The sequence below is a fragment of the Balaenoptera acutorostrata genome, chromosome 8 (assembly GCF_949987535.1).
Source record: "Balaenoptera acutorostrata chromosome 8, mBalAcu1.1, whole genome shotgun sequence".
NCBI classification, from domain to species: Eukaryota; Metazoa; Chordata; class Mammalia; order Artiodactyla; family Balaenopteridae; genus Balaenoptera; species Balaenoptera acutorostrata.
In genome coordinates, this window is record NC_080071.1 from 80,489,510 (window position 1) to 80,504,531 (window position 15,022).

The following is a 15,022-nucleotide window of genomic DNA, read 5'->3' on the forward strand; positions in this document are numbered from 1 at the left end:
AGTCTTTGGATGTCAATCAGCAATTTCCAAGCAGATTCAAAACTAACTCCTGAGACCCGGAGGCGCTGGGCGGGGAAGGATACTGCAGACACGAAGCCCAGGAAGTGGAGAAGTGCCTCCCGAGCATGCTCCCGCTGCGGGTGCACATCCAGCTGACACACTTGTCGTGGCCGGTGCTGATCACCCACTCTGTGGCCAGGCTGAAGATAATCGCGGTCACCCGGTTCTGATGAGCTGTGGGGACAGAGAGGGAAAGTCTGCGCCCTTCAGGAAGAAATGTAACCTTTGGAATCCAGTCTCCGTGGGTGTGAACTGAGGCTCCCCTTCTCCACTTGGTCGGCCTGCAGACTCACGGGCTCAGCAGTCCTATCCCGGAGATGCCCGCACTCCAAACAGGCTGCAGAGCATGTGCCCGCCCCAACCCCAGATCTATTGCAGGCTCTCCGTGGCCCTGCCCTCTGCCTCCCTACAGGGAAGACCATCAGAAGCTACAGATCATTACAGAGTAATGCTCAAGAGGGATTCAAATAATATATTAGAGAACTGATTAAAAAACACACATACAACTCTCAATGAGTTCCCTATGGAAAACAGCAGTCTTATCTCAACAGAATAGGTTTGTTTGTTTTTTTATTGTCTATACCTTTAGTGTTTTGACTCTTTAGAAAACACTGGCATTGTCAAAAAGGGCAACTGAAATTTTCTGAAATTAACCTTTTATTATTTTTAAGATGAAGCATTTGTAAAGTTCTGCATTCCAAAGCAATAGCTGAGAATGAGAAGGTGTTCAATTACCTAACTTCTAGAATATTTGTATTTCCAGGTCAACTGCAAGCCACACCAGGGCAGTGACCTGTCTACTTTATCTGGAACAGGATCTTGCATGCAGCTGGTGTTTAATAAATGCCCAGTTTGATGAATGAAGTCAGAGGCTAGAAAGAGACACCTCTGACCTTGCTCTCAGCTGTGTAGGCTGCTTCAGAAAAACGGAGGGGCTCTCTTATAAATTAATTAGCAAAATCAGAAAACACTACAACTCCCAGGAAATATGGGCAAAATCATGGACAGATATTCATAAAACATGACAAATGGCCAACATTAAATAAAGCTTAAATAATTTTAAAACTGAGAACTATTTTTGACTATCAAACTGGCAATAAACATTTATAAAGATCAATGAAGACTTAATGAACAGGCACTCTCAATCACCACTCATTAAAAATTTACACTATTGCTGGAAAGAGTTTTGCAAAATAAATCCAGAGTATTAAAAAAAGTTTTAAAGTTTGACCCAGTTATTCTACTTTTAGTAATCTGTCTTAAATAGAAGTAATCAGAGTTACAGAATTAGAGTCAGAGTAACCATCAAGGACACACACACACACTTATGTGTATATACATATATATGAAATACACACACAGATATGTATACACACATATACACACCATCATATATGTTAGTATGTGTTGTCAAAAAATGGAAGCAGTATACATTTTCAAAAACAGAGGAATGGTTAAATTAAATCTGACACGTGCACCCAATGGAATAGTATACAAAATTTCAAATGTTAATAAGCAGGAAAAGGATGGTACATAACTCTGAAGAGCTAATAGCCTCCCACATAACTGGGGTAACAAAACTTTTAAAAAGTTAATGTGAAAACCTAATTTTGATCCTAAGACATGGTATTCTAGTTGTGTGTGTGTGTATTATAATTACCTGGGTAGGTCTTGATAAAGTTCATTTTATTAAAATCTTCAGAAACATGAAATTCCTAAAAGTAAACACATGCAATAAGAAAACAGTTATGGTTTTAAAAACAACAGGACCTTAACTTTCAAAAGGAAGTAAAATCCAAAAATGGCCATCACCAGCCTCGGGACTCAAGATTCGCTACATAAGAACAATAGGGAATTGCTTCTTGGTCCTGTCCTCGGGTTACCATTTCTTTTGGAAGCAGACAAGTAAAGAAAGTGCTGCTGACCAGTACAGCATTTTTGTCCAATTCTTCCTCTACAAATGAGTGCTCTGTATTTCCTCTCCCTCTAATTGCAAAGGAGGCATCTTGTTAATTTTGCTCTCTTGGCTTCACTAGAATTTCCTCAAGATGATACATACAAAGTAAAACTACAAAGACCCATTACTAACAGAATTCTCAGCACCAGTGAAAATAAGGCATTGGGTATCTGAGGCAATAGAAGAGGAAAATTACGTATATTTAACATATAAACACACACTAAAAAGGAAATTTAGACACTGTGGGTGTTTTTTTTTTTTTTTAATACTCCTGTATCTTCCAAAATTTATATAGACTACGTAATACTTTATAACTAGGAAAAAATTAAAAGTACATATTTCTTAATGAGAAAATGAGCCTCAGCATAAAACTGAGAAGATAAAACTCTAAAGAAAAAGCACTAATTAAAAATTCTATTGATCAGTGCTAAATTGATAAGTTCTTAAGAGTCTCGATAACGTGGACATTATGAATTGCTGATTGGTCAGGATGAAAAAAAAAAAAAAACAACCCACAAAGGAATACTGATTCCTTGTCCTCCATCTTGGTTTTTTGCAAAGTACAAAAATGTACCAGCATTTTATATATACTAATTTCTATTCGGGGGAAATCAATAGATTAATACTAACTAATAATAAATTGGATTTACATTGCCCCTTTCAACTGAGGAGCTATAAGAATTTTTATATGCCATCCTATAACCGCAGAGAGTACCCTTGAACCACGAGCCACAAGAATGGTTCCTAGAGAAATAAATGCATGACCACTACCACCACTGGAGAAGGTATTTGAGGCTTGCACTCGTGGCTTCTCGTTACATATGTGTGCACACATCGCCACGATATTCCTATAAAATCTTCAGAAGGAGTAAAACAAGACCACCGGCATTTATTACTACACAACGTATACACAGCAGCCCCAAGCAGGTGGGCGCTGACCCCCAAGCCTGCAGCTCCTCAGCCCTCACCAGCTGCCCACTGTTGCGTGAACTGCTTAAACAGAGAGCCTGTCCTTTCTCCTGGCTTTCTTTCTTGGCCCTTAAACACACTCAAGGCTTCCTCTCCTTTACTTTAAAAAGCAAAACAAGCAAACAAAAAACAACAAAATTCTCTTAACGATACTAAAACTTTCTTCATCCCCTCCTCAGCCAAAGCCTTCTCTACAGATGAACCCACACTCACCACGTTCAGGGTCTCTAGCTCCTCACCCCGGTCACTGTTGAATCCACCGCACCGCAGGGCACCACCCCCGCTGCATGGGAAGGGCTCTCCCTGCAACCACCAGCTGCTGTCTAACTGCCATCCCCAAGGTCGTGTCACTGCCCTGATCTTAGGCTCTCCTCCCACATGGCCCATTCCGTCTCTGTCTCCCCTGTGGGTTCCCAACCCCCTGACTTTCTCTTAAATGTTGATATTCCCCAGGGAACATGACCTTGGCCCTCTGCTTTTCCCATCCTACCCGCTATCCCTAACTGACGCCAGCCACAGGTGTGGTCTCCACTGAGACCTAAAGTGGGAGGACTCCCAACCCCAGCCCAGACCAACCCCTTGGGCACATAAACCCAACTGTCAAAACTGAACCTGTCACCTTTCCCCTCAATATCAGCATGTCTCCTGTCTCAGGGAGCAGCTAACCGTTCACCATCATCTTGGCTAGAAACCGGACGCTACCTTATCAGCACTGCTATTAAACACCTACATCTAATCAAACATCTTCCACATATCGGCACACTGAGCAAACAAACAGACACCTGACCATTCCATCCTCCCCCACCGGATGCTTTCCAATGGCTCCCCATCATGCAGTGATTCCCTAATGCACTCGATCCTAGGGGTCACCGAAAGGCCTTGCTAAAGTATAGATGCCCAGGCCCCTCCCTAGTGCTTCTGAAGCTGTGGGTCTGGCATGGAGCCAGGCAACGTGAGTTTCAGTAAGTTCCCTGAATGATAAACATGACTGACTATGCAGGCTTGGGATGCTCGGCTTACACGATGTAGTCCAGGCTCCTTAAGGCACACTCAGGATCGCCATTTCCCCTTCCTTCCTGGCTGGCTTCCTCGTCAGCCCCACTCCTAAATCAGAGTCATTCAGGACTCAGGCCCGGGGCCTGTCTCTTCTCATTCTCTCCCCAGGTGATCACAGCTATTCTTATGGCTTGAGAGATGCCCTATGTGCAGATGACTCCGCAACCCGGGCTCCCACTGGGCTCCAGGCCTGCAAATCCAATGCCAACTCCGCATCGCCATTGGGTGTGTCACTGGTACCTCAACTGTACAGCTGGTTCCTCACTGTCTTCTTTCCCTCTAAATGCCCCCTCTCCCCACATACCCCTAAGCCTTTCCCTTCTCAATAAATGATACCTCTGTCTACCAGTGACTCAAGCCAGAAACCTGGCTGTCACCTGAGTTGCTCCTCTTCCTCCCCTCCCCACACCCAACCTGCCACAGATGTATGTCAGTCACCTGCTTCTGGCCATCATCACTGCCACTGCCCTCTCACCCACAAGGCGACAACACCTGACGGTCCCGCCTCCACTCTTGTGGTCCCTCAATCCACTCTCCACTGAGCAGCCAGAGTGATCTTTTAAAAATGTAAATTAAATCACGCCATTCTTCTGCTGAAAACCCTGTAAGGGCTTCCCCCAGATTTACAAAACTTAAAACTTCACCCAGACCTCCAAGGCCCTGCATGACCTGGCCTCAGCCCACTTGTCCCCTCGCCCCTCGTCCTGCCCCGTCGCTCAGCACCATCCAGCCAAGATGACCCCCTTCAAGTCCTCAGACACAGAGATCTTCCTGCCTCGAGTCTTTACTTGGACCTTCACGTCTGGAAAACTTACTCTGGCTCTGCCTGGCTGTCTCCTACCTGCCCTTCAGGCCTCAGCTGAATGTCACATCCCTGGAGCGGTCTTCCTTCCTGACGATCCTGTCTGCTAGGAGCGGGGCCGCACATCTCTCTGGATTCCCTCTTTCACTGAGCCTGTTCACTTCTTCACAGCATCTACCACAACCTGCAACTTGATGTTTACTTGTGTATTACCTGTCCCTCCCACGAGGCCATAAGACTCCTGAGAGCAGGGACCACGTCCACCTTCTTCCTAATTAGCACTCTGCATGCATGACACCTAGTGCTGAACTCAAGGCTCTCTATGACCCGCTCCAGCCATCTCTTCAGTCTTACGTGCTTCATGCTGCCAAGCTGCTTCATTCTTGTTCCCTGCGCACACTCTGACTTAAAAAACCCCTCTGTCTTTGCTCATACTGTCCTTTGCATCTGGAAGTCCTCCTCCTCCCTCTTTCCTGGTTAACTCCTAGCCATCCTCTATGACTCAGCACAGCAACAGGCTGGCCTTGCCGCTCTCCGGCCAGGTGCAGGCACCGGTCTGTGCTCTCACTGCTCTGTGTGCAGTTCTGTAAAGCAGTGATACTCAAAGTGCGGTCTGTGGACCACTGGTCCTGATGAAAGAAGCAGAGAAACAGGGAATGTGTGTTCAGAAACCTTTACAGCAACTTAATATTATTATGACATCCAAGCAGACAAAACCAGCAAATTTCCTCAATCAAGAATGTAATACCCAGGGCTTCCCTGGTGGCGCAGTGGTTGAGAGTCTGCCTGCCAATGCAGGGGACACGGGTTCGCTCCCTGGTCTGGGAGGATCCCACATGCCGCGGAGCGACTGGGCCCGTGAGCCACAGTTACTGAGCCTGCGCGTCTGGAGCCTGTGCTCCGCAACGGGAGAGGCCGCGATAGTGAGAGGCCCGCGCACCGCGATGAAGAGTGGCCCCCACTTGCCACGGCTGGAGAGAGCCCTCGCACAGAAACGAAGACCCAACACAGCAATCAATCAATCAATCAATCAATCAATAAAAAAAAAAAAAAAAGAATGTAATACCCAAAATATCAATCCAGCAAACTAAACTCAAAGCAAACCGAAGGAAAAATAATAGAGTTGAAATACATTATCAGAGAATAGAAAAAAACAATAGAAAATCAATGAAATCAAAACTGGTTCTTTGAAAAAATCAACAAAATTGACACACATTTAGCCAGAGTGGTGAAGAAAAAAAGAGAGACGACTCAAACTACTAAATTCAGGAATGAAAGGGGGAGCGTTACTATAAACCTTACAGAAAGAAAAAGGACTGTAAAAGGCTGCTATGAACAATTACATGCCAACAAATTAGATAAGCTAGATAAAATGGACAAACTCCTAAAAAGACATAAACAACAAACACTGGCTGAAGAAGAAATAGAAAACCCATAACAAGTAAACAGATTAAATTAGCACTCAAAAAACTTCCCAGGACGAAAAGCCCAGGACCAGACGGTTTCACTGGTGAAAATCTTCCAAGCTGAAGGTCCAAGTCTTTTACAACTCAACAATTAAAAAAAAAAAAAAAAAAGGCAAAGGACTTGAATAGATATTTCTCCAAAGAAGATACACAAATCACTAACAAGCACATGAGAAGATGCTCAAGATCACTAGTTATTAGGGAAATGCAAATCAAAACCATAATGAGATACCGCTTCACACCGACTAGGATGTCCATAATAAAACAAAAACAAACCCAGAAAATAACAAGTGTTGGTAAATATGTAAAAACTTAGAACCTTTATATATTGCTGTTGGGAATGTAAAATGGTATAGCAACTTTGGAAAACAGTTTGGCAGTTCTGTAAAAAGTTAAGTACAGAGTTACCATATGACCCAGCAATTCCATTCCTAGGTGTATATACCCAGTAAAATTGAAAACTTAGGTTCACACACAAACTGTTATGCGACTATTCACAGCAATATTATTCATAATAGCCAAAAAGTAGAAACAACCCAACTATCCATCAACTAATGAATGGATAAACAAAGTGTGGTATATCTATGTAACGGAATATTATTCCACCACAAAAAGGAATTAAGTATTAATTCAAGCTACAACATAGATGAACCTTGAAAATACTATGCTAAGTGAAAGAAGCCAGACATAAAAGGATATACATCTTATATGATTCTGTTTACATAAAATGTTTAGAATAAGCAAATCTCTGAATTCAGAAAGTAGATTAGTGACTGCCAGGAGCTGAAGGAAAGGGGATTGTAGTGTGACTGCTAATGGGTGCGGGATTTCTTTTTTTGGGGGGGTGGAGGAGCTGATAAAAATGTTGTAGAATTAGAGTATTAATGGTTGCATGATCTTGTAACTATACTATAAGACCAATGAATTGCACACTTTAAACTGGTGAATTTTATGGTATATGAATTACATCTCAGTTAAATATATGCACACACACACACAGTTAGACCCACAAAAATACCAATTTATAATAAGCTGAAAATTTAAATATCCGGTCCGAGACGTATAGCCTCAAAGGGTTATATGAGCTGTTGGCTGAATGACTAGTCCCTAGTCTCGTTTTCCTTCCTCCTCATCTTACACACACACACACACACACGCGCACACACACACGCGCTCTCTCCCACACTGTCCTTGCCCCAGCCTCCTCCTTCATGGGTTCAGGGATCAGGGCAGCTACAGGATTCACATTCCCTGCACGAAAGCTGTGCTTTGTGGGCTAGACTGAGCACCAAACCATCAATCATGACAGCATTCAGAGCTCCGTGGAACTACAGATGGTCCCTGACTTACGATGGTTCAACTTATGATTTTTCAATTTTACGATGGTGCTAAAGCAATACGCCTTCAGTAGGAACCACGCTTCGATTAATGTTGATCTTTTCCCAGGTGACTGATATACCGTACGATCCTCTCTCATGACGCTGGGCAGGGGCAACCGCAGCCCCGCTCAGCCATGCGACTGTGAAGGTTAACAACCAACACACTTACCATCATTCTGGACTCACACAATCATTCTGTTTTTCACTTTCAGTACGGTATTCAATAATTGCATGAGATATTCAATGCTTTATTATGAAATAGGCTTTGTGTTAGGTGATTTTGCCCAACTGTAGGCTAATGTAAGTGTCCTGAGCACGTTTAAGGTAGGCTAGGCTAAGCTATGATATTCAGTAGATTAAGTGTATTAAATATATTTTCTTTTTTAAATTAATTAATTAATTTTTTTTTTTTTAAAGTTTTGGCTGCATTAGGTCTTCATTGCTGCACGCGGGCTTTCTCTAGTTCTGGCGAGCGGGGGCTACTCTTTGTTGCGGTGCACGGGCTTCTCATTACTGTGGGTTCTCTTGTTGCGAAGCACGGGCTCTAGGCGCGTGGGCTTCAGTAGTTGTGGCTCGCGGGCTCAGTAGTTGTGGCTTGCGGGTTCTAGAGCACAGGCTCAGTAGTTGTGGCACACGGGCTTAGCTCCTCTGCGGCATGTGGGATCTTCCCGGACCAGGGATCGAACCCGTGTCCCCTGAATTGGCAGGAGGATTCCTAACCACGGCTCCACAAGGGAAGTCACAAATGTATTTTCAACTTACGATATTTTCAACTTATGATGGGTTTATCAGGACATAACCCCATCATAAGTTGAGGAAGATCTGTAGTTTATAATTAAGCACTAACTAAAATTAATCCATTTTTAGGCCTAACATCTGTACTGAATGAAACATTTTCTAATGCCAAACAAGCAGGCATTCATTGTTAGCTTTATTTACACTGTCCAACAGGAGTGAACACGGGAGGTCAATATAATGAATACATTCTGGAAGCTACCTACCATCACGGCTCCGTTATCCTGGCCCACAAATATCCGTCTGCTATCATGATGGTAAGCCATAGCAGAGCAAGGAGCTGCCAGAAAGACAAAGACCACGTTACGCGCAAAGCTAAGCATGTTAAGTCATTGTTCAAGGTACATTATTAAAAAGAGCTATAAAACTTAGGTTAAAAGAAAGAGGGCAAAAACACTTTATAAAAAAAAAATTACTAAAATTCTGTTGTTTTAGTGTAAAATTTTAACATTAACAATCTTCCAAGTTACTTTTATAACTTTGGGTGAAGCGAGCTCCATGAAGTTTCATCTGATTGAAACTCCTACCTGTTTCTGGAAAGGTCTGGGGTCCAGTGCTTAGAGCAGGTGATCTGTTACCCAAATTCCACAGGTCATCCTGCCCCTCCCGCTTCCCCATCACAGGTAAAACAGCACCTGGCATCTGTGGAAAGAAGGGTTCCCAGCACCACAATTCCCTTTCCGTGGCATGTGAGCAAGCTCGGAAAGCCACTTTGGGATTACTTGTTTTTTTTTCCCAATGATGACAAAAATGTTCCATTTTGCGATGACTCATACAACTCCAGTTTGTGGTAACGAGTTGTGAGGGGCAGACATGTTTCTTTGTCCATAGCATGTCATGTGACTAGGACAGCCCCGACTCTTCCCATGTATGCACCCCTCTTCCAGCTTATACATAGTCTTCTTCCAGAAAGCATGGGCCAGAGAATGAGTTTCACAAAGGAGAAACTCTAAATCGTCTCCTCTGCTAAAAATCAGAATTAAAGTGATTTAGAAAATGGAACATTTGGAAAAAGAAATGTTTGGGTTCACTTCAGCCTTAAGAATTTTAATTGACTGTGGAAAGAAATGTATGCTAGGAAATAAACAAACAAACGAGTTTATTTTGAAATAAAACTTCTTAAAAAAAGTAAAAAGAGAAAAATCTTATAAATGAAGTTACCATTTGAAAACAGCTTAAAGTTCTCTAACTACAATGGCTGATATTCTCCACCAAAGGAAGAAAATAAACTACAATACTGAATTGTACTCAAAGGCAGAAACATAGTTAGCTGTATGATCAGACTACTTCAGTTGCATTCAAAAAACTATCTCGTTGAAATGCAGAGACCAAAACTGTCTACACACAAAACAATTAGAACTGACTACAAGTTTGTACACCCTTATCCACCATATTGACGTTTGAAACTACAAAGAACGATCATGTTTAAGAATTATAACCACAAAGATATATGTCTTCATACAAAGTGCTTTTTAATAACCACGCATAAAATTATCTTTGAGAAATCAAATCTTTTTGATGATTTTAAAGATTCACTGTCATTATTTTTGCTTGCTTTTCAGTTGGTACTAAATCTTAATGCTTTAGTTTTAAGCTTCTTTTCAATTCTTTTTATGCCCAATGCTATAACTAACTGTACATAAACATGTTAAAATCTTTTGTGTAAAAATTACAATGTGCTGAGTAATTTTATAAGACTAGAGAATTCTCACATATTTTTTAAAAAAGCCTGGCTAGTTTGCTTTGTATCTAAAAATGTCCTGGCTTTTTTTCCTAGAAGGGAAGCTTCTACTGAGATAAACTATAATTTTTTTTTTTAATGTGAACGTTCACATAGTTTTATAAACAAGCAAAACACAAATCATCTTTCAAATCAGTGACCTTTTAAAAAGGCACCATTGCAGTCCAAAATCATATGCTTAAAACTTTAGTTTTGTAAACAAAGGGTTTTCTGGAATATAGTCAGGCTCTTTCATTTATGTATTCCTTATGGCTGCTTTCACATTACGATGGCAGAGTTGAGAAGTTGTCACAGAGATTGTTTGGCCCATAAAGCCTAATATTTATGTCTGGTCCTTTGCAGAAAAAGTTTGTGGACCCACCCCATATTGCAGTGAGCAGCACAGTTTTGGAGTCAGATGGGCATGAACTGGAATTCCAACCTCTGGCCTCAGTTTCCTTGTCTACTAAATGGTGAAAATATCATCTACCTTATATAGCTGTTGTGATGATTTCATAAAATAGTACCAAAAAACAAAAATGCATGAGGCACATAGTAGATACAGAAACTAAGAGTTACATTTTTCTTCAGCTAAAGCAGATTCTGAAAGTTATTTTTGTTATGTGAGGTAATGTTCTGAATCATAATTGGTCCACGTACAGCAACATTCTAAGGTTTGCTTACTGATCACCTCTGTCAGGTCACAGGAAACAAATCGGTGGATGGCCACTAAAATGTCCTCAACTGGGTAATCTGCAGACAGTTTTTAAAACCAACATGGCACTTTTCTTCTCATACTTCAAATTTAATTTTAAAATAAAACAGACAAGCAGTTATTTCTCAAAATTCATTCTTTCTGTTTTCTTCTGGCAGTGTTCTTGCAATTTCATCAGTAGACACCGTTCCAGATGGAGGTGATAAAGAGGCATCTGGAAGCAACAGGCTGCATACGTGTAGATACAAACATGAAGGTGTCAATCACCCACAGCAGAGATGTGTTTTTACTCATCTTTCCAGGCACAGCGCTGGACGCTACTTCTGGAGGGTACAGTTAGGCCAAGATAGCAAGGGATGGCAACAGAGAAAGCAAAGCCATGTGCCCAAGACCCAAAAGCCAAGGAAGAGTGTGCACTGCTACTGCTAGGTTCTGGTGCCCTGGGAGAGAAATCAATTACAAAGTGAACTAAATATCTGGGGGAAATACAAGTCAAGGAGTCACTGAACTAAACACTGGACAAACATCTATCTCAGTCTCTCTCTGTTCTTAAGAGCATGAACTCCAAGGTTGAGGTCTCAAGAGACTGAGCTGTGGCCAGATTATGAAGTGCGGGGTAATGGAGAGGAGGGAGGGATAACAGCAAGAGCATTAGCAGGACTGGCCACAAAGATGGCAAAACATCCCCCAGCACAGGTAGCAGGTCCCCAGGCTGTTGCTGTTCCCGGCTATCAGATCTACCACTGGGTCACTGGAAGTAAGGACTTATCTGTCTAAGAGAAGCCTCTTATTTTTCAGTTGTGTAAAGGATAGGCTCAGAGGCCCAGGGTATCCCACCTACCTCTGCCCTGCTCCCTCAAAATCCCAAAGTAAATTTATCAAACGGGCTCCATAAGCACATTCACAAGACATCAGCCGCTTCCTACTTCACACTGAGTAACCAAGGTGACAAATCCACAGACACACACGGACACAGGATGGGAGGTACTACTGCCTGGCACAGTAAATCATGATTAGGGTTTCAGGTAGTCTTGACACACTGCATATGGTAAAGTTTTATGGTTCCTTTTAAAATAGTTAGCTTTATACCAGTATTCCAAAGAGTCCACTTCATTTTCATTGAATGGTTATCAAGATAGAGAAGATAACCAGCCTGCCCAAGCTGTCAGTAGAAGGCAGAACAAATGAAAATCCTGATAAACTATTAATTATTTGTGGAATTGCTTATAGGATCTAAACCCTGCACGTACCCTGCGATAAATATGCAGATGAGAAAGTGCTAGCCAAGAAAGGAGGTGCTTGGAAGGATAATTCAAGCTGATATAAGGAATTTGCTGAATAACTGGCAGCTCTGTGTTTGTAAGAAACTCCACAGCCCCCGGAATAACTCTTACGGAGCTATGAACCGTGTCCACAGCGTCTGGAACTAGCAAACACTCTTCTTTGGAGAACTTCGTAACAGTCGTCACTAGCAAACCATCAAGCCTGCTCCAGAGCCTTTTGTCTTTTCCTAGGGGATCCTCTGATTATTGAAACCTTAACTGAGGAAAACCCCTCATTAAGGACCAAAACCACCAGGAAATAAGCAGCTACGGATGCCTTCCGTGTGGCCACTGCGGGTGGCAGGACTCAACCCCAGCTTGGACCCGGGTGGTATCCAGGCACTTTTTTCAAGAAAGGATGGAGAAGTGGGAGAGAAGGATGCAAAGCTGCTTAGATCTGCAGGAAGGGCTGGATTTAAATGTAATTTTATATCACTACATCTCAGGGCTGTTCTAAAATCTCAATGCAAAAGCTTTATCATCAGGGTTTATTTTCAGAACATATTTGACTACTGAGAAAAATCTCCATTTAGAATGCATTGTGCCTTGTACCAGATCTCTCAACAGTACCCAGAGTTTATGAAAAAGTTGGGCAAAAGGCCAGTTAAGAAGGCAGAGGAGTGTTCAGAGCTCTGTTTTAGTGTCAATATCAGCTATTACTAAGAAGAAAGTTACTACTAATAGAAGTTGGCAAAATGAAGACAAAGGAAAATGGAGGAGGTGGGAGGCTTTCCTCTTCCTTTTATTTTTTCCAGTTCTGTTCAAGTCCGCTTCAGTTAAGCCGGTAGACCCAGCTTCATTCGCAAGAGAAAGGGAGATTTCCCGTGGTTTAACACAGCCTATCAGAGGTATTAGGCAACTAAGAAGCTCATTTTGAAATCTATCGGCATTTTTTTAATCAGGAATTTTGAAATTTAAATCCTCAAAGACAGCTACTCACAGGCCATTGTGTGGTAAATGCTGGGCCAGTACTGACCGCTGTCTCTTTTCAGCCATACTCGGATAGTTCTGTGGAGAAAAGAAAAGAAAAAAACGAGTAGTTTTTAGTAATTTTACCTTCTTTTCCACTCCAGGCAAACTTTTTATTTTATTTTCAATACTGTTTCCCATTGACCTTATAACATTAATCAACTGGACAAATTAGACAAATACACACACAGAGTATTATGGTATACTTTATACTAGTATATATGTGTATATACACACACACATATTACATAGTTACCTACAGTATGTCCATACATGGTAAGTTTTGCAGTAACTAGGAGTCAGGATTCTAAATAACTTTAATAATATGGAAAATGTTCATTATATAATGATATACAAAGAAAGCTGAGAACTATTAACTACTTTTCTTGGCAACAAACTGCAAACTTGGTCGCTTGGCTGTCTCAGCCAAATGAGAGTCGTGGACGTAAATGGAAAGAAAATGTTTCTGGAGAACTGGGAGAGACGTGCGTACAAAGCAGAGCCCACACCACTGCTCGTTCACAGATCATTCCCAGTCGTCTCGGCCCCGGGAGGAAATCCTTCCACACCCGTCTCTGAGCCTCTCCTTTCACCAGAACGCACACAGAGAGATGAGGAAATCCTGGACACAGGCAGGAAAATGACACACGACCAAAACAGCCAAGGTTTAATATTTTGGCTTATCACCTCAGAAGAACAATATGGAATATTTCTCCAGCACTCATGGAACCTCCAGGAAGCTCTGGGCCTCTTCCTCTTCAGAGTAGGACACTCACTGCCTTTTCCGGCACAGCCGTGCTCTGCCTTCGCAATGACTCCTAACTGTCTCAGTGTCCCTTATTGTCAGCTCTGTCACACTCTTGTATTTCTAACAGCAACGCAGATTCTGGCCCACAGCCAGCACTGAATTAATGGTTGCAACCTTGAACTAAAATACAGTAAGGCTAAATGTTGACACTATGTTTCCATTCTGCTTGAAGTTCAAGACAAGTAAGACAGGTCTATGAGGATAAAAATCAGAATAGTGGTTGCTTCTGGGCGTGAGGACAGAATGCAGTGAAGGGATATGAGGGAAACTTCTAGGGCCACGGTAAGGCTCTGGGGAGTAGGTGACGCAGGTGTATGCATTTTTCAGAACCTGCCCAGCTGCACTTAAGATCTTACAGATTACTGTAAATGATTAGAGCTAAATAAAAGAAAATAAAGACCAGATGTTGACTTCCATTCATCCAAATAAATAAGATGACCTAGCAGCACAGCGGGAATCATGCTATCTTAAATGTGAACTGGCCGTACAGGCCTTAGTGTAGGAACAGCCATTTGTACAACACGACCCATCTTCCAGCCACTGCTAACTGGTCACGATGGAACCTTCGGCCAAGTTGAATCACTCAGAATTTTTCTCTACATCCCCCCTCTGATCACAACTGGCCAGACCAGAAATGGGATCCGTCAGTTCCTTCCCTGGGAAATCAGAAACCAGGAGAGACAGACATAGATCAGTATGTCTCCAGTAGTTGACACGACTGTTTCTGGTCACACATTTGGCAATTTGGACTGGAGAATTTTGTACGTTAATAAAAGGGAAAGAATGAAGCCGACCGAAGAGGAGAGGCAGGAGCAAGCTGGAGACAGGCCAGGTGGAAAGTTCCCCATGCCAGCTGCTCCTGAGGCCGCTACTTCCCTAGACTTGGGTTCCGTGAGGCAAATGTCCCAGCATCCTCACCATAAACACCCTCAGCGGCTTAAGCGAGTCTGAGTGATTTTTGCTATTTGCAATCAAACAGGTACTCATACACTGTGTCTGCGTGG

At 42.4% G+C, this 15,022-nt stretch overlaps 1 protein-coding gene across 1 annotated transcript in view; it reads right to left on the reverse strand.

Moving 5' to 3' along the window:
* The window catches only part of WDFY1 (WD repeat and FYVE domain containing 1), a 48,808-nt gene that overhangs the window by 16,490 nt on the left and 17,296 nt on the right, over positions 1–15,022 (reverse strand). Inside the window, exons 2-5 of the mRNA XM_007166740.2 lie at positions 13,182–13,249; positions 8,691–8,764; positions 1,721–1,775; positions 84–234 (exon numbers count right to left, since the gene is read on the reverse strand). Coding sequence (XP_007166802.2) covers positions 84–234; positions 1,721–1,775; positions 8,691–8,764; positions 13,182–13,249 — 348 coding nt within the window. The remainder of the gene's footprint in view (positions 1–83; positions 235–1,720; positions 1,776–8,690; positions 8,765–13,181; positions 13,250–15,022) is intronic.